The 20025-nt window shown below is 40.7% G+C and overlaps 3 protein-coding genes across 6 annotated transcripts in view; 1 reads left to right on the top strand and 2 right to left on the bottom strand.

Moving 5' to 3' along the window:
* The window catches only part of LOC126562245 (protein henna), a 754155-nt gene that overhangs the window by 173770 nt on the left and 560360 nt on the right, over positions 1-20025 (top strand). The gene's annotated exons all lie outside the window — the stretch shown is intronic.
* LOC126562872 (LHFPL tetraspan subfamily member 3 protein) lies at positions 2929-14186 on the bottom strand. The gene is made up of 6 exons (XM_050219467.1): positions 14043-14186; positions 7332-7465; positions 6996-7122; positions 3340-3480; positions 3178-3267; positions 2929-3038 (listed from the first exon to the last, which is right to left on the bottom strand). The coding sequence occupies exons 1-6, from the start codon at positions 14182-14184 to the stop codon at positions 2929-2931; spliced, it is 744 nt and encodes a 247-aa protein (XP_050075424.1). The 5' UTR covers positions 14185-14186.
* Positions 18789-19510, bottom strand: LOC126563086 (adenine phosphoribosyltransferase). Its single transcript, XM_050219699.1, has 3 exons — positions 19418-19510; positions 19111-19348; positions 18789-19032 (listed from the first exon to the last, which is right to left on the bottom strand). The coding sequence occupies exons 1-3, from the start codon at positions 19504-19506 to the stop codon at positions 18796-18798; spliced, it is 564 nt and encodes a 187-aa protein (XP_050075656.1). The 5' UTR covers positions 19507-19510; the 3' UTR covers positions 18789-18795.

Genomic DNA, 20025 nt, shown 5'->3' with positions numbered 1-20025 from the left:
CAATGCTAGAACAAAACATGCTCCTAGTAGGATTTCGGCAAAGTAATTTCCAAAACTTTTCCTTCCTTTCCCGCAATGTCGGTTCGGAAGTATATTGAAACTCTTGTTAGCGTGTAAATAGTGCAGTAAGTTATAGTAAAAGACAAAAAAACGAGCAAACAGTGCATAAGGTAGCTATGAATTCTTAAAACAAAAAATGTGTACCACAGATTGTAAATAGACGTGTAATTGTTTTATTCATATGTAAATAAAGAGTTTTTCTGATTTTTTGATTAAAATGCTTCTTTATTTCTTTGCAAGAAAATAAAATTGCGAAATATTGTTTTCTTTGATGTGAAAAAGTAAATATGATGATGCGTTGCTCTCTATTCTCCTTCTCGCTTACATTGTAAGACTACAACGTGTGGGAGAAGAATTCTTTTTAAAGAAGCCTACGGGCATGTTCGACGTCGGGTTCAACTACAACGTGCCGCTTTAATTAAACCGCGTTAAAGGTGTCTTACCTTATTTTTTATTTATAAAAATCCCACCATCCCCGTCAAACTATCCCTATTGAGCAATTTGACAATCCGTAGACGAATGGTTGAAACCCGAGAGCAAACACACCTTACCACAGGGCACGTGGCCTACAACCTGCGTGTGGGAGACAGATTGTGAAGGAAAAAAAAATGTCTCGATCCCGTTTTTCTTCACCCACTGCACTAATTACCGACGCAAACACACCCATACACACACGGCAACGTGCGACATCAAGTTCAAGAGCAGCACGCGTTGCCCTCAAGCTGCCCGTCGAAAGTAATTAAACCTGTGTTGCTATCAATATCCACCGCGCTACATCTTGTGTGCGTGCGTTTGTTTGTGTGTACTTACAGGGGGCTTTTTCCTATCCCCTTTGACTCCCCTTTTGTAGCAGATCCGAACGGTCACTCCCGGTCACTTCCTGGTAAGTGGCAACCCGATCGACATCCGGGGCAACGTTAATTTCTACCTTCTGCATGCACTGCTAGCTAACGTGCCGTCGGCGGCATGATGTTGCTAACGCTGATGGGTCGTTGGGCGTACCGCAACGAGGGTGGGACAGGTTAGGTTAGCAAATAGTAATAAATTTTATCACTGACCAGGTCAGTACAGAGCACACGTTCCGGGAAATTTATGAATGGAAAGTTACGTCAATGAATGGATGCATGTTTTGTTTGCCAAAGGGCTCTGGTGAAGGGATTAATATGACTTGGGTGACCCGCAAAGTGCGTTTAGGGATTTCCCCTTGTTCGAAGAAGACTAAGTGTAAACTGAAATATAGCTAATGACGTGTTGAAGGTGTAAGTCAAAAATCATCTGGGATTTATTAATAGCAAAGTCAACAACGTGCTGGCTTAACATCCCGTAGTAAATAAAAATTGTTAATTGAAGATAATTTTTTTGATTAAAATTTGCTTATAAATTGTCTTATTTTCATAAAACATGAGGAATTAATAATCAAACGCTCGCTCGCATAAATTCAATTCAACGGGTAATTTATGCGCAGCAAGTGTTGCGAGCAGTTTGGTTCTAGCTATTCCATTCGAGCAGCTCAAGTGCCTAAAAGTATGCAATCTGAGTTACATGTAACAGTATGCAATATTTTCAAATTAAATTATGATGCTTCAACAAGGCATGAAAATAAATTGCTACGAAGATTGCTACGAAGGATAAGTGTATTTTGTTTATTCAATAATAACTACAGCTTAATGACAAATCATAAACTACATGAAGAAAACTACATAAGGAAAAGGCGAAAGAAATACGATCACTATTTTTTGAAGCCATAAAATCATCTATAACTTTAATAATAGTATTGCGTTGGAAAGGAGCATTCAAACTGAAAAGGACTTCCTTGAGACCATTAAGAGCAGTAGCGTAGCGAAATATCTTCCTGGCTTAACGACCTTCTACTTCTAGGTCACGCCAGCCATCGAATGGCTTACTAAACTCTCCGATACCACGTAGTTGGATAGTCAGTCCTCACTACGGGGGGACGGTGCGGATGGAATTTGAGCCCCGGTCCTACCGTTTGAAGACCGACGCCACTGCCGCATGCACCACCGGGCCGCCCCTGTTGTCCTGTATGACAGATTTAATTTAAAAACTTTATATTTCATTACTTCAAACAATCTCTTTATTTCTTATATTTTTCTCAATACAATTTATTCTATTTTTCTCCAGTCCATGAATTTATTTTAACATTCCAAATTCATCACACCAATCAGCTGTAGTTGTAAAAGTCAACGTTTATTGTCTTGTATAGAGCGGTTCACAATTTGTTGTATGTATAATTTTTTAAAACTTAAAGCAATAAAACCTAATAACATTGTTGCTAGCTGTTTAAGATGGTTGGAAAATTGGAGAAAGAAAACCCTGTTCAATTCTCACAAGCATACTCTCTTTCTTTAGTATAGACTAAGCAATAGCATAGCAAGAATGTAAGAATAATGAAAAAGTCACATGAATCCCTATCCGAACGCATCGAAAAATAAAAAATAAACACAATAAATCTCGTTTCGGTTTGTGAACGACTCGTTTAAAGCTTTAATAAATATGTACTTTACCTTGTTGTAAAAGTAATTACCTAATGTTTTTGGCTTACTACAAAGCCTGATAGCTTACATGAGTAGGTCTTCTATATATCTTCGGGAGTAGCCTTGAGCTAAAATACTTTCACCCCACTCGAGTGCGATCTGCTGTAAAACGCACACAAAAAAAAAGTTTCATTCGCTGTACATTGTGTTTCCCATTCGTTGCTTTCATTGCGTTGGACTTTCGTTGCTAAGCCTTCTTCATTTACAATCACTGCGAGGAAGCAATCACTCCTGGGCTCTGCCTAACGTTTCATTGTATCCGTTGGGGGCGATATTGGGTTTGGGAAACGATTAGAACTAGTTATACTATTCATTAGAATATGATGTGTGGTGGAGCTACCAGCAGCACGGGTTGTAGATTGAGCGATTTCCGCGAGCCAGCGATACTGGCCACATCCGTCACGTACGCGTTGTTGATTTCTCCTGTTGAAGGTAAAGGGAAAAGCGTTTGAATGCAAAACGTTCTAACGAGCCGGTAGGGCAGAATGATCAGTTACAAGTGCGCCAGACGTCCTCTACCCCAATCTTTATCGCTCTTTTTCGCTCTGTCTCTAATACATACTGCTTTGGTATTGCGGTTCCGGTTGCAAGCGGACGTGTCGTGTCGCGAGTATGAAGGAAAGTGTCGCCAAAATGAACCCATCGATGCATGCTGGAAGAAAAGGCGAGATTTTGAATTAGAAATAGATAGAATGGGTTTATTTTGAAGGTAGCAGCTACTTACCAATGATCGCCAATGGATAGGCCCAGCGCAAACTGCACAACCCTACTTCAAATCGGTTCGACTCCGGGCCGCAAACCTTACGGAACTCGTCCGAATTCCAACCAAACGGGAACGAAACGCAGGCAATCACCATACAGAGAGCTACAAATACAAAGAAATATTGTTATTTTTTCATCATTCCGGTATTACAGTCATATTACATCAACTGCTATTTTATAAATACTCGATTAATATTTATTTAATAAAAAAAACACACAGGAAATTCTACAGCACAAAACTACACACAAATACAAGTATAGTAGTGGTGCCATACCCCATAAGCATTAGAAAGTTTGACAGCCTTGCATCGATCTCAGAAGGAGAGCTTTGTAGGACGCAGCCAGGAACAGTTAATATTCTACTCATTTCTTTGCCAAGTTTTTAAGGCTTGAAATTTGAATATTTACATGAAGTAAATAAAAGCACAAAGAGCTTTTTTTACGTTTAGAAAGATACTCTTATTCAACACACAATAAGATCCATGCAACGATCATCTTGTCTGAAAACAATCCAGCACGAAATGAACACAAATCCTATAATGTACGCTGGCTGTAAACAATGCGCTAAATTGCGGAACCATCAGATAAAACTGTAAACCACATTACGCATTCGCGAACGCGCGCCCGCTCACATTTGCTCACACACATGACAGACTTTTCCCCGGTTTCAACCGTGTCTCTCTCGCTTGATGTGTCGCTTAACATGTGGCCCACTAATGCTCGACTTTACGCAAACAACACCTGCATGTGGATAGGAACGACAACAAAAACGATGGAAGTAAATTTGCATACATTGCATTTATGGAGCTTTTCACCCGCGACAAGGTGGGAAGCGTTCGCCATCCGGTAACTGACCCTGGGAAATTACAGATGTGAGCAGATTTTATTTTTAATGTATTTAAGCAAGCGACATGAATGCTTAAAAATGTGTTATAAAACGATGACCCTTACACATGAAGAGGGCGAAGCATCAAAGGGAAAGGCGAAAAAATGGCGTCATAAATGTCTAGATTTAGGACAAATCAACGAAAGCTTTTTTTTTTGGAGGGGATTTTTGATCGGAAAAGTGGCATTTCACGGTGATCATCTTGTTGCGTCTAATTGCTCACGGTTTTCATCTTCCGGTGGTTACTAACTGAACGTCATAATGTCTTGCTTGTTACATGCCATTTAAAAAAGAAAGTGGATTTTATTTGATCAATTACTAGGAAGACAAAACAGTCCTTCAAAAGGTGAATTGTGTTGTTTCTTAATCCGATTTGCGGAAGATTGCTTCTTTTACTCACAATGCACGAATAACACCTGTAATACATGCTCCTTTTTTATTAATCCGCTTCTCCAGCCGATCATCACTCGATCGTTAAGCCATCGGCAAAGACCCACATTTCGTGCCATTGCGTCATAACCGTCACGAATCAACACGAAATTACACGGACATAGACTGGGTGCGTAAGTGCAGAGCCCCATATGAGCATACGCAACCGCAAATAGAAGTAATAACGCACCGCTGTGCCATACAAATGCTGATCAAATCTCGTTTACGATTGCGAGCCCCGAGAGTCTATAAACACGTGCTGCTGCACTGGGTCACTACAGAGAAGCGAGCGACCGGCAGGGAAGGAAAAAAACTGCAAATGGACTCGCAACATTTAAATGGAATTATTGGTAGGCCATAATAATGCACAGACAGTGGGGTGTGGTGTGATACAAAGTTTGACCGTAACATGAGCTGATGTGTTGCGTACCACCGAAAAAAGATGTCTGAGCAGGTCTAGTGTGGGGTTTTTTTTACTTTTAAGATCAACTCTTATTACAGAAGAAGCAGTTTATTTTGATGATTTTGATGATCCTGAGATAGTTTATAAATTAAACGCTTCAAAGATTTATTTAAAAAATTTCTTTAAGAAAATAGATCGCTTCCGTAATACATCGTATCGCGAAGCTGCAACATCCAAGCTCCATACTTTGTCTTGTTCAAACAGCAATCCCTAAAACTCGAGAAGTCCTCACTAAGTGTCCACTAGTAGTATGCAAAACAGATACACACTAGAAGATAAATTTTACTTTCAAATCGACTTTCACTAGCGATAATAAAAACAGCCCATACTGCAAACCTGATGTCCCCTTTCGCCTATTTGCAGCATAGACGCAAATCTTTGCAGTAAAGTCAACAAACTTCATCTTGCCTTGGAGCGCACAAGCCTACCCTCAGAAACTAGTTCCACAAGCAGAAAAAGAGAAGGTCAGTGCCGAACTACGGAAATCGAAAACTAGATCGGTTGGTACTTTAAGCCTTGGACCCGAGCCTATCCAGCGATGTTAGAGATACAGATAGAAAGAACAGCTTGTCTAACCACTTTTTCCACCATAATGCTATAAAATCGTTTCCATTTCCCCTGGCACGGTAATGTGGCCTGTGTTTCAAGCATTTATTGGAAAAATGAGCAGGGAAAATAGGATCGCAAACGGGCGATCGAATGGACACATAGTGACAATGACCTACTTCCGTTCGAACAAGCTGCTACTCCACAGATACCACAGATCCACACGCACACACCCAGACATGACTCGGTAGCCTGCTTTCTTCTCCCGGACATTCCAAGATGGCCAGAAGAGAGTCAAAGGGAGAAACCCCCTTAGCATCCTGTACAAACGATTGTGCGGAAAGGGCGGTGAAGAAAGCCGTCGGATCGTCGATCATTTCTCTTTCGTTTCAGGAAATCCGTGGTCGTACAGTGTGGTCGCGAATAAAAGCCAAACTATTTTATCCGAAACCGGTTTGAGGAAGTACCTCAGAAAGTCGGAACAAGATCGTTTGGTTCGTAAAAGCATACAAATACAGCACACGGCCTTATCCGTCGGCCTTCAGATGTATGCTCTTCGAAATCGAAGTGAACGGCCATCTCCAATTAGGCTGCAATTCTTGGCGTAGGGTTTTCTTCGGATAGCACAACAAAAAAAAAACCGGATTAGGTACAGCAGATCTTTAGCGTTTATCCACAAAAACCTTGAGGCACACGACGATTACTTCCACGCCACGATAAGTGCTTGGACATGGAAAAAGAAGCCTTCAGATTGGACGCACGATCAACTGGTTGAGCGTTCAAATCCCATGCCTCTTGATTGCCACTCTCTCAAGACTCCTCTTCCGAGCGTTGGGCCAATCGAGACGCAAATTACCCACCCGCTGGATAGACTCGGCAGAGTTTGAAGCGAAAAACGGCTAACTTTTACCATTTCCAGTTGCGTTCACTTTTCCCGCATTTTTTTCCTGTTTTCCGCTCGATTACAGTACACGCCACGACACTTCATCACTTCGCAGTGTTCCGACATCGGGCCTCGGCGACCAATTACGATTTGCCGCTAATGAACTTTTTGCCCAGCCGCAATGAGGAAGAGACACACATCAATTCAGGGCATGCCTTTCATCGATAATCGCTCTTCCCACAACGGGTCATTATAGGCCACGAATTCGCGCACCTCCCTAAATTCCTCCCGTCCGGCCCCGTGCACCATCATTCCTGTGGAACCCTTTTCTTCACGCACAGCCACATACATTCCGAGCATATCGAGTAGGTTAGATGCGGGAGATGATCCCACACACACACACACACTCACCGGAAAGCATCTGCATCCAGCCACAAATATGAAACACGGTCGTTGACTTCATGAACACCATCAGCAGGAGGCAAACGATCGCCAGCACGGAAGTCGCAACGGCTAAACCACAAAATACGGTTGCAACCTGGAAGAGGAGAAAAAACATATTTAACTTGGCTTAGAAATTAAGTCACTACACAAAAGAACACACACTGCTTTTTCGCTGCTCTGCCGATCTTTGCAACCGGTTAACCTATATTGTTACACACTTTAAACTCGCTAACGGAACTAGCCTACGGATTATGTTTGCATAATCGGAGTCATGAAATTTAAATTTTACTACTTTGCACTCACCTGAAACGCTATGGATTGCATTTCTAGCAGTTCCTCTAGCCGCCCGGTACAGCTATCGGTAAGATCATCTTTCTGACACACTTGCCACAGACCAAGCCGGCCGCCAATGTCGGAATCTGCATCGCCAACCCATTCTGGAAAAATGGTGGGAAATAGTAGAATCATTAATTTAGTATTTTTATACGCTAAAGAGGAATGTTTCTACGTTAACATAACGGTTATTCATTTAAAAATAATTATTGAAACAAATGTTTCGCAATAAGCCATGTCACATCAATACAATTTATTTTTTATAATTTATTGTTTTTCCATATTTTTCTTTAAAAATTGAGTTTTTTTTACAAAGTATTAAGTTTCTGGTTTAAGCAAATCCACAAAAACGATGCAAAATTACAACAAAAAATCGTTTAATATTCACTGTAGTAAAAACCGCATAACTTGTGATCATTTAGCCCTATTCCAGGCTATCGGCTAACCGAAAAGCCAAATGGATAATGATCACTGATTTGTCCGATTTTACGAATCCTATTTACTTTTAATTTGTTTTATGTGACCAAGCTATGAGAATATTATTAAGAAATTTGTCTTCATTTTAAATGAAACCTATTTTTCAGAATTTATATTTACAAATATCCCTAATACTTCTAGGTATATGTGCTACACGGGTACCCAGCATTTTTGAAGGCAATAGCATTTTAAAACATAATATAATACCGATGACTATACTGTGATGAATGTTAAGTTAAATCTTCTTCTATTTATTTATATAAATATGTTTCTTTAGTTTCGAACATCTTATCAATTCAAGCTATGGTACCCAAAGATGATTTTCCAGACAAAAAACTTTGAACAAAATTTGTTAAGTGCTTTTTTATTCATTCAGAACGATCAGTTCGTATTGCTATTTAAGTGCTTTAATATAGATGAAAAACAAATTGTTTTTTACAGTTATTAGATCACGAACCCAAAATGATTTGATCACATTTTGTTGCCAGCAAGTAAAGATCATCCGCTCTATGTGTAGTTATTCAATCGGTGAAAGGGTTAATGATGTTAAATAACTATTTGATTGAGCGGAGTTAAATGTTTTGCTAGTATCGCACAGATGAATTTACGTTAGATCTATGCAGAAATTTGAAACATAAATTTTGCCAATGTTCATGATTTATTTTCGAACGGCATAAAACGATAATATCCCACGAATTATCCACCTACCCGTAACCGAGTATGCCTGGAATAAGGTGAAGAATAAGGAGGAAATACCTTATCATTATGTTTTTATAATTTAGCCATTGCAAGCGGTGTTGACAATACGGCATTGTACCGTTTTTAATAAATAAATCAATACTGTTTGTGGTAAGAAAACTCAGCTGTATGTTTATGATCATTTTCGTAAGAGTGAATAATTGAAAGAAAGATCGTATTGGTTAACGGAAATGGCTGTAATATTTGTACAAAGTGTTCCAAAACAAAACAAAATTAAAAACCGAAAATGTAGCTAAGATATGTCTCTGAATAGTTCTTGTTAGTGAATTCAAGATTAGAATCTTATTGATAATTGTTTTTTTTCTTTCTTGAAAGAACTTTAAAATTCACTTTGTTATTGTTTAAAATATGTGTCTTCTGTGAAATTGACAATCCCTACAGCTGTAAGACATTTTTTTTCTGTATAAATAACTACATACGATGCATTTTACTGCACACAGAACAAGCGACAAACGAAACAGTGTCAACGCAAAGATCAACGACCACGATTGTATTTCTGCAGCACAGTAAAAGGACCAACCACGCTCGCAAAAAGCATAATGACAAGATCATAACACACGTAAAGCTGAGACTCATTTCATGCGTGCCAGTATGTTACATCTACATCTTGCCGGATTGCGGAACACACGCTGCGGACACACAAATTCCGTACACTGCGACGCTTGGCACCGAGACCAGAGCGAAAGCACCATCTCCTTCTGCAACATTACACCATAAACAATCCATTAGCTGCGCGTTATAAACAACCAGCCCGCCAGGTCGGACGGTGTGTCAATGGAACCAATTACGCCTTGTGCTCAGCACAAACAGAACACCGACGACCGTCTACCGACATCTTCATCTTGGTTGGTTTGCAGGCCAAACACCAATCGGATCCGAGCAAAACTGTTAAATAACAACCGAAACAAACCCGCGAAAAAGATCAAATGTGGCGCGGGGGAGAAGAAAAATGTAACGCACCGAAACCGAAACTTACCAGCATAATGTGGGGGAGCGAATGCTGGGCTGCACATTTCGCGCACAATCGTTATGCTTTTGTTCGATTTGTTTGAGCTATTTAATCATCGTTTCTTGCACTGAGCAAGACTCAACTTCAGTAACGGGCATGCTGCGAACGTTCAATCGTGTTCTTTGGTGATCGCTTTCGCTCGTTTTGCTTTATCGAGGCAAAAAAAGAGTAATGCTCCAGATTCAGTCAATCACGATGAAAAGGTGAATGTGCACTTTAACTAACAAATTGTCCGGAATAGAAATGGCACGTGAAATGATCAACTCTACTACGCGCGGTTGGTTGCATAAAACTTAATGCTAACCACAAACTGTCAAGTCGGGCGGAGGTAAGGTTTCGACACGAAATGCACGAAAAGCTGCACTTAAATTGTGCAAGAATAAATCGAAAATGTCTTTTAGGTTCAAAAGGAAGCTTCTTCGTAGCAAACCTAAGAAAATATACCGTAAGTAGAGAGAAATTAACCTTTTTTTCCTCCCCGCATATTAAGCAAACCATTTCGAGCTCATCTTTTCACGCTAACAGTTCGATCATAAATCAACAATCACAACCAAACAGTTACATTGATTGCCCGACCGATCGTCGATTTATTCACCAAAACAAGCAAGGGATCCTTGCAGGCAGCAGGAAGGGAATTTGCTAATTTCGCCACAACATAATAAGACACGGAGGAAAGTTCGTTACTTTTCGCAAACGTTACGTTAATCGACCCGGGCCGCCGCTCGGTAATCATCCTCCATCCAATCACTTATCATTTGCTATTTGAAGCAACGGAACCTGGGAATGATTAATTAACGTCCAGAGCCCAGCCAATAATTCGTATGCAACGGCACCGATAAGTGAGCTGAACTATTCGTCTGTGCATAATCGAACGATAAAAATGGAGAGAGGGAGAGAGAAAAATGCAAATGCACACCATCCACCATCCAGCTTTGAGGGATTGTGGAGGGAAAAGCAGTACATTCCGTCAGTCTTTATAAACAAACCGGTACATTGACGGTTGCCCGTTGCGATGAAGGAAAAATAGCTAAATTGCCAATTTTTCTTGCTGTAAAAAACCACAAGAAAACAACAAAGATTTTATGGTGTGACACGGGATTGTGCTGCTGCTTCCTGGATAGTGAAGGCAATTTGTTTTTGCTCACCTGTGAACCTCGCCTCTAAAATGGGAAACAAAACATTACCGCAGCTAAACAATGGCAATCAGTCCGATTCGTCTTAATCAGATGACGAATTACTGAAACCCACACCACCAGGAGTTGTTGCAGCGCGAGGATAATTGTACTTTACGTTACTTGTTTTTCTATTTTACTTAACCAACCGGGTCCGATTATTAAACTCGCAAATAAAAAAAATCCCTGCGCGACCGAAAAACCGAAGGCAAACTTTTACTTTCCGGCATGCCACTAGCACCATTTTCTTTTTTATTGCATCATATTTCCCGCGTGCAAATTCGGAGCAAAAAGAAAAGCGGGAAACTGTACGGGCCGAAGCCGTCCGATATGATCGTTATGGTTGTTATGATTAATTTAAGTATTATTTAAGCATAATACCGGAGCGCAGCGGAGCCGTTCTACGCGTTGTGCTGCGTTCAAATCTTTTGATTGGAGCATCCGTCGGAGGCTGATGGATGGAAACGCTCAAGCTTATAAGCAATATGAAATGTTGAAAATTGTCTGCAAAATGCTGCTACGCTTCCATCCTCACTGTTTGTTCGTTGTAAAACGATCACACATACACGCACACCGTCACAGTGAGCTTTTAATGAGCTTGCGAAAACGTCGCAACTGGTCAATTGTCGCGACGGCTGCTCGGTTAGGCGAGAAACCAGCGCGCTGACGCTCTCACTCTCTGCCAAGGTGTACGGTGTCGCCACGTAAGGTAATGGATGTTTGGAAACAACTTTTAAACGAAAAGGTCACACCGCACTACATCTGGTTGGGTCGTATGGCTCGTTCGCTGAGAGGAAGACGTGCACTGAACGCGACACACGGATTTGCAGCTGAAAGTGCACACAACCACAACGCCGACAGAAGGGACGGCTCAGAGTTGAATGCGCTACCATCATCACGAGCATCCACGGGGAGACAAAAAGCGGGTTTTGGAATTTGGCTTTGAAAGAGAGCTTCTTTTTTTTTTTGGTATAATTTTACAGTTTGTACTCAGTTAAGCAAAACAAAAAAAGAGCAACAATGGATGAACTGGGTGTTCAGTTTCATTTCAATAGGAATTGTAACCAGTGTGGTAAGAATGAAACGAAACCCCCGCTATACGCTAAATAATCGGACCCTTTCGATCGGGGTCGGCCACTGAGAATTGAGGCGAGCCGTTCCATTACAAATTGCACCATATCGTTTAACAAAAATTCATTGTGCTATTGTGTGTGTGTGTGTGTTTTTGTGTGTTTAGGTTTTAACAAACAATGGGGTGTGCAGGTAGAATTTTAAGTGATTGTTGGCTTAGAGTCTGAAGATTTAATTAATCGTTTTAATCTACAGAATCACACTATTCTTAAGACATATTTAGAAATTCAAATAAATACTATAATCAAATAAAGCATGGTGTAGCGAACAGAACCCTGTTTCTTAGACGAAAATAATGTTTTGAGTTAATCCATTAGCAATGTAGTTTTTTCTGATGAAATTTAAATTTGATTAATCATTTTACACATCACCTTTATGCTTATGCTACTTTATGCTATTTGGTTTAAACAATCTAAGCCCTATCAGTCTAAATAAAACGGTCTTAAGATAACGTTAAAATTTGTTTTTTTAATAATTTCTTTAAACAATGCTACAGGACTAATAAAGGTAAAAATATAAATTTTTATCTTAAGGAAAAAATTTATTTGTGATAGTACAAAAATTATTGTAAAAATAGCCCTCTTTTTGTTATTAATCAATTTAATCATTAAATTAAAATAAATTCCGATTTCTTGGTATCTTCAGTTAAAATAAAAATAACTGTTTTTTTCTATTTCTTTTACTAGTCCGCTAGATGATCTGCTAGGTTCAGTGATCGAGGCGATAATGATGGCGGGTTTTCATACGGCAGGGTATCGAATTCCGGTCGGACAGTCCGTTTACGGATATGGTCAAGCGAACACAGTAATGGAAATCCAAGAGCTCCCGAGATTCTTGTAGAGTCGAAAAAGAAGACTGAAGTCGCTCTAAGGTAATTCAAGAGCCCGATACATTCCTTTTTGCAATCTTTTTTTTATCCATTGCAGAATGTTATGAATATTTCCAGTAATTCCTTGATAATTGTACCAAAGGGTTCGTCTTGATTTCACTTACTGATTTCACAATAGAGTAATCTGCTTGTACTGCTTGGGTTTCCATACACAAATCAAGAGATATTTATATCGATCCTAGCGGCAAAATGTTTCGAATTTTTCGCAAAAGTCCAGCCTCCTGGTGGTCGGTCCAGTTGACTACATACTACCAAAATTGAAGAGCTTAATCAGTTTATTTACTGCAGCTACGGCTAGAAAAATGGAAGCTCTTGGTCTTATGGTTGGTTTGTAAAGGCTGCTCAATCCGGGCCTTTAAAAAACATCAGCCATTGTTTCTTAGTATGGACCAGTTACGATCGGGACGGGTGTCTATAATATTATGGCTCTTGGAACAGGGAAATTCTACATACTGGAAGCCGAGATCAGGATGTCTGGCCATTTTAAGGGATCGGAGCTATCAACAGAAGCTGAAAAAATTAATAAAATGTCACGGTCTCTCTTCTGTTCTTCAGGACTGGCAGTGACCATCGATATTTGTTGTACAAGGATCCTCCCAAAGGTTGCTAACGTGCATTAAAAAGTACTACGAAGATGGCAAAGTGATGGCGTCATCCACTCGCAGCAAATGCTGGAAAAATTGAAGCGTTTGCAAATTCTGGTGGCATACCAACCATGCCACAAGGAAAATAAATTCAAATAAGTTGGTCAAAATGTTGAATAATTTATTTAAAAAAAGGTGGCTTTAACTGAAAAAAAAAATCAAACTGCTTGTCACGTACGGCGTATTTAATTTGTTACAGTATATTTTTCCATTTAAATTTATTTTACATCTGACTTAAAAATTCTATTTTATAATAATTTTTCATTATATTCAAATAGAGAGATATTCCGAAAAAAAAGTATCTCACCGCAAAGCAAAACAAAAAATAATTTTTTAAAAATTGAGCTTTGAAGAAACCAACCGAAAATGAAAAACAAATTAGACCATATCAACAATTGCTTATGCAATAGCAAAATTGACTTTCAATTACATACTTTACAGACACACTGGACAATATGCTCACGTAAGTATAGTTAGTACGATCAGGTCACGTTTTGCATTTCAAACAATCTTTTTCTGAACAAACACCCAAAAAAAGAAAGCTTAAAAAGCTTCCAAGTAAAACACAGACACACCACCCCATAAACAGTGCATGCTTACCTGGTGTGACGAACGCAACGACGCTGATGATCGCGTAGCAAATGCTAAAGATCGCCCACAGAACGGCGATCGCCTTCGAGTTGCGGATGTAGTTGGTGGCGTACATGTGGCTCGAGTCGACGTACTCGATCTTCGTTCCCATGGTGAACTGCTGCTTTTAGGGAGATTTTGATCCTTCCACCAACTAAAACACCACACTTGATAAAGGGTTTTGTTTTTGTTTCACGAAAGATTAGGGGCTGCCCTTTTCACACACACACACACACACTTACAAAAAACACGCTCACGCACGCGTGATCGTATGCAAATAATGCGTATTTCCGCATGAATTGATCGCCACAATGCAACCCCTCTTGAGTTGGGGTATGAATTTTCACACTTCACAAATTTTTTTCTTGTTTTTTCTCTCTCACTCCAAATTTCTCACTATGCGGGCAACTTGCGGAACACACTTTACTTTAACAGAAAACATGCAAATAAAAAAGAAAATCACTCAGTTGTAAAACGAAACCGCCCCAAAAAAAAAAGTTGATAATGCCAGTTCGAAAGAAATTTACGTATTAAACGAAGCAAAAACAAACAAGCGGATGGTCATCCCAATGATTGTCACGTTTCAATCTTGGTTGCACAAACAAGAAACAGCAAAAATGTGTCGTTTTTATAGTCCCCCAAACGAAAGCTAAAGATTTCCTTCTTTCGGTTGCAAATACTTTTCAACAAAAATGGCACGAACGAGCTGTTGTTCATAGTGGTTTATAGGACCTTTTTTTTTTTGACTTCCCTTAGAAAGATGGATCGAAAAAAGAAAACAGGCGGGACAAAAACCTGCTCTACAAAAGCCGATTCATGTTGTAAAGTTTTAGTTTCTCTTTGCCGGAAGATGATGGGTGACGGGCGTGATCATCACACGGTGAAGGTGATGATGATGACACCTACACCCTTATACTGCTGCTTGCTTAACACAAACGATCGTTTCGTAAAGTGAAGCCTATCACCACTTTGCTAGGCATTTTCTTTTGAAGAAACGCTTTAGTTACTTTCAATTTTTATGAAAAATAAAATCAAACCCCTGTTTTCAATCTTTTCCCTTTACACTGATTTGCCACAAGATCGAAAGATTCAGCGCATTTAAATCGTAATAATTTCCCTTCATCGCATGAAAACAAAACTCGATAAGCAGATGTGTGGAATGAGGCGTTTGTTTTAACAAACTTTTACACCATTTTACATGCCATGCTATTAATCGCATCACAAGCACGATCATTAAAACGCCCATCCCTCCCCTGCTTCATTAGCTGCACTCACACGCCAATAATGAAATTTATGTAATCAAAATCAAATCAATGGCATCGCTTAATCTTCATCCGGGGGGGCTCGTGTACTCGTGGTTTAGTGGTGAAACCCGACAGTAAATGGTTCCGTTTTCGGGCTGTTTTTCCTACCCTTCACGATCTTCACGTGTGCTCAAGAGGTGCTCTCAATGGGAAGAGGATGCTATTATGATTGTATGTAACAATTGAAGGAAAAGCATTTTTTGGAACAGGCCCACCGGAAAACCCTGAGTAGTAAAACAAACCCTTAACCGAGGTGTACCTCGGTAAGAAAGATAATCGAGAAGCACGAGCAGGTTTCTGTACGTGTGTGTTACATGATTTGCTGTAACAAAATATAAACATCTCGGAGAGCTTCGGTGAAACGCAGCTTCAGATATCGGTAACTCACATCGCGAAGCTTTCATGTGTCTCCGTTGGCGGGTTGTTAATTTTTATCTCAAAGAATACCACAAATTACGAGACACAAAAAAGAGCCATAATTGTTTCTTCCGTTTCCGGCCCGCCAGACCAAGTTAAGTGTCAACGAGAGTTAATTGAAATTCTCATGCAAAAATATTAAACCACTTTTTTTAATTATCTGAAGCTGGTCGGGGAAGATTTGAGTCTTCGCACAAAGTTCACCCTTTACCCGTGCGTTGAAGTCTTTCGTGTGGCTTGCGTAACGCTTTACACCACACCCGCACACACGGTGATCGGAGGCTCGGAGGGCAGCATGTATCTTTCTCACACACACACACACACACACATGCTGATCGTGCGCGTAACGAGAAGAGCTTACGGTGATGATGATGATGACGATCATCAACCTTCCTACTCGATCACAGCACAAAACATCGTCTTCTTCGGGTGTTCGTGATCCGACACGGTATGGCGCACCTGATGCGTGTAAAGTCGGCCGGCAGAATGGCACAATCTTCAAGAAGCGCTTCTAATGTCGGTCGGGAAGGGGTCTTTTTTTGTGTTTTCCCTTCCGCTTTTTTCCTGCCTCATCCAACGATCAGCTTTGACCTCTTTTTTGGTCTGTCTCTCTCTCTCTCTGTTGCTCTCGTCTCGCCGAGCGGATGGCTAGATGCCTTTTCCCTGGCTGACATTTTGATCTATAGTAGATGCAGATCGTGCTAGATAGATCTGGGTTCAATATAGCACAATGGCAAAGATTAGACCATCGAAAAAAATAGAAATACTTGTGCAAAATCTCTAGCATTTAGGGAACAAAAAATATTTTCTCAACCCAGAATGACGGAATCTAACAGAAAGTGCTAAGTGAAAGATCGATTTCATCCACCAGGCGAGTGGAAGTCTCATAAAATAGAAGATCCACGTCATGCATCGTAAGTCAACTGTTGTCCATCACCAATCCCACAGGTTCACGCGAATGCCGGTTCTTCTTTCCCAAGCGAACGTGTACGTTGCTGAAGCGCACACAAAAAAAGCTTCAACCCAGGCAAACGCAACCCCCGTCCGCGACCGTAGATCATGTAGCAGCTTTGCCCCTTTTTCACAACCAAACCGACCCACAGTCGTACCTTCTTTTCCTTCCTCATTCGTTCTCAGGGCTTGCTCAGGTGACCGAAACTGAGCAAGACGAGCACACATACACCAAAACAGTTGGGTGAGTTTTGCGTTGCGATGGGGAATTTGACTTTAGACACCTTACCAGCAGGTAACCTGCTTGAATTTCTGTTTGCCTGTTACTTTTAAGCTTACTGCGCGCGTGCGCGCGCGCGCCTTTTAGTTGCGATGTGTCTCGGCGATTTGTGTTGTTGGTTGTGGAGAATTTAGCCTCTCTGGTTCTCATACACGAACGAAACACGCCAATGATTCATCGACGGCGACGTAACCCAGACACCCCAGCTGTTGTGCTTGGAAGCAAGCGACTCGTTGGAATGCATCCCACTTGAAGGAGACGACCTTTTAGCAAACCACAAAATGCAACTCGTATCCTTGTTACGATGAGGGGTAAACACTGAGAGAATAAACTCTCACTTCTGCTCAAGGACGGACGTGTTTTCTAAAGACGTCCGCGTCAGCATCATCCTTTCGAAAGAACGTATTGCCAGAGACTTCGTTCCCAAAGGTTCGCTAATCGGTTGATTCTTTGATATGGAAGCACACTGTCGGTAGTAATAACTAACGGGCCAAAAAGCGGCAATTGTTCGCACAGTTCTATTGCTACCACTCCCGTTGAAGAAGTTGTTCCCACGAAAATAAATTTATTGCTTCATTCTTCCGGCGATGCGCCTACAGTTGGCCACAGGCAGGTAAATAGGCACTGTTGTGAAGTTCTCTTGAGTGGCCGCCGTATACCATACAATGATGATGGTACTTGTGACCTGTTTTGTTGGTTTTGAGGGGTAACATTTCGTTTCGCGAAAGCGCTACCAACAATGTTTTGCACGAGTAAACGTTTCTTTTTTTTCGTACCGTTAAAGCCGATGCTAATGAACGAACAAATTCTTTTCATCTGTTTCCGAAATTAGCACACTTCATTCCTTTTCGAACCGATTTCACCAATCGCACCGTTCTCACATCCCGTTAAAAGGCGATTTCTACTGGCGTCTGCGAGGGTCATCCATAAACAAACTTTAGGGTCAGTGATGATACAAAAACAAACGTCTTTTTTCCTACCCGTACACGATCACGATCACTCCTAACTATTACATACTAATGCGAACAAACGATCGTCTGCATTTGCGTATAAAACGAAACTTGAAACTTATGCTGACGCTGCACCCAGAAGCACCCCTTTTTTTCTTTTCTTAACGGTACAGCAAAAACTTACGGAGACCGATCCGCTTCAACCGACCATTTGCAAGAAACTGTGAGATCAAAAGTCAGGTCTGCGTTGCAGTGTCCGTGGCAAGGAGCACAAAGCACCACAAGATCACGAAAGTATGCTGTCTCTCTTGGTGGACCGGCTCTCACCACGATCGTTGCTCGAAGCTGTGTACGATCGCGCTTACCAATACTACTACCCCCTTTATGCTGCGCTTACAATCAGGTGGGAAAAGGGCGCTTTTAAACATTGCTACCCCTTATTTTCGGTATCGAACTTTTTCTTCTCAAATAAATTAAAATTTATAATTTTCTTACTATTAAGTGTGAGAGCATTGAAGCTAACTTGCCGACAACGGTAAGCTTTCGGTAACCGTAATGTGCCCTTTATTTTATTTCAAATTTCAATTAAAAAATAAACTACTTTTAGCTACGTTTATTGCTGTTCCTGAGATTTTATCAATCGATATCGGAGGCCTGTATTTTTTTGGATCGAAAAACGATCGATCATATGCTGTATTAATCGAAGAAGATTTAAAAATCAAATAACAAAAAGCTACGCGATCTTGCTGGTTTAAATTATCTGTCACGACTGTGTCTTTTTATGTTCAGGAATTATTTAAGCGTTTTGTTAAGCAACCAGCTCATTCTACGTCATGGTATTGTATAAAGGAATGTACGTTTGAACCGGACGCTTCAAGCTTCTTTCTTCCGCCCAGTTCGGTAAGCTCTATGATAACTACGTTGCGTGCCACTGTTCCGCCGAGTTGCTGTACCAGCTTGTTGGCTGCATCCATCGTACCACCGGTGGCCAACAGATCGTCTATTATCAGCACCTTTTGGCCGGGCACGATGCTTCCCTTTTGTATCTCAAACACATCCTACAAGAGAGACAATTTGTAAACACGAAATTAATATGCGTTCTCTACACAATTAAGCAAATACTTTTTTCTACGTACGGTTCCATACTCCAGTACGTACTCCTGCTGGGCGCAGGTTCCCGGCAGTTTGCCCTTCTTTCTTATTGGTACCGATGCCACACCCAGCTCAGCGGCAATAAGCAAACTAAATAGGAATCCTCTAGCCTCCAATCCCACTATCACCTGAACGTCTGGGCAAGTTTCCCGAACGTACGACACGAGCACGTTTTTGATGGCCTTGCAAACCTCGCCATGCCGCAGTGCGGTAAAGATGTCTCTGCAAAAACACACATTGGAACACTCTTTGAAAACCATCCGGAAGATTAGAAGCGCCTGAGATACTCACTTGAAAAGTATACCCTTCTTAGGGAAATCCGGATACTCGCCAATGTGCTGCTTAATCAGTTCCACATTCGCACTTTGATCGTCAGACATTATTGTTTTGTTTGAGTTTCTACCTACACAAATACTCACTGTGCTATCAAACACAGTATCGATTGTTCTAGTTTGGAATGATTCCTTCTTTGGCCTGTCGGAGTTTTGTGTTAAAAAAGTGTCGTTTTAATCGCGCAGCATCCAACCGAACGATTTGTTGATAACAGAAAAGGGCATGATAACAAACCCGGTGTTTACAAAACGTCAAACCGGAGCCATCAGTCCTTCAACAGATGGGTGTCAATAAACGTGCAGATTTTGGTTCTTTTCTATTTATAAAGTTCAATAAAACTATTCGAAAACAGATACTCTACGAGGTGTAGTACTTTTGGAAAGCAAAAAAATATATATTTTTGTTTTAAAACGAATAATGAAGCTGAAAACCTGGCCCTTTCAACGCGCATTGTTGACAACAGCTGACAACTGTCAATTTCTTCTGTTATACAGCGTTATGGATCAACAAAGATGAGCCAGTATAACAGAAAAACATGTTGAAATATGAACGTTAAGTACAGTTTG

Source organism: Anopheles maculipalpis, chromosome 3RL (genome assembly GCF_943734695.1).
Source record: "Anopheles maculipalpis chromosome 3RL, idAnoMacuDA_375_x, whole genome shotgun sequence".
In the NCBI taxonomy this organism is placed as follows: Eukaryota; Metazoa; Arthropoda; class Insecta; order Diptera; family Culicidae; genus Anopheles; species Anopheles maculipalpis.
Note: the sequence above shows the minus strand (reverse complement) of the source record. Positions and strands in the feature narration are given on the sequence as shown.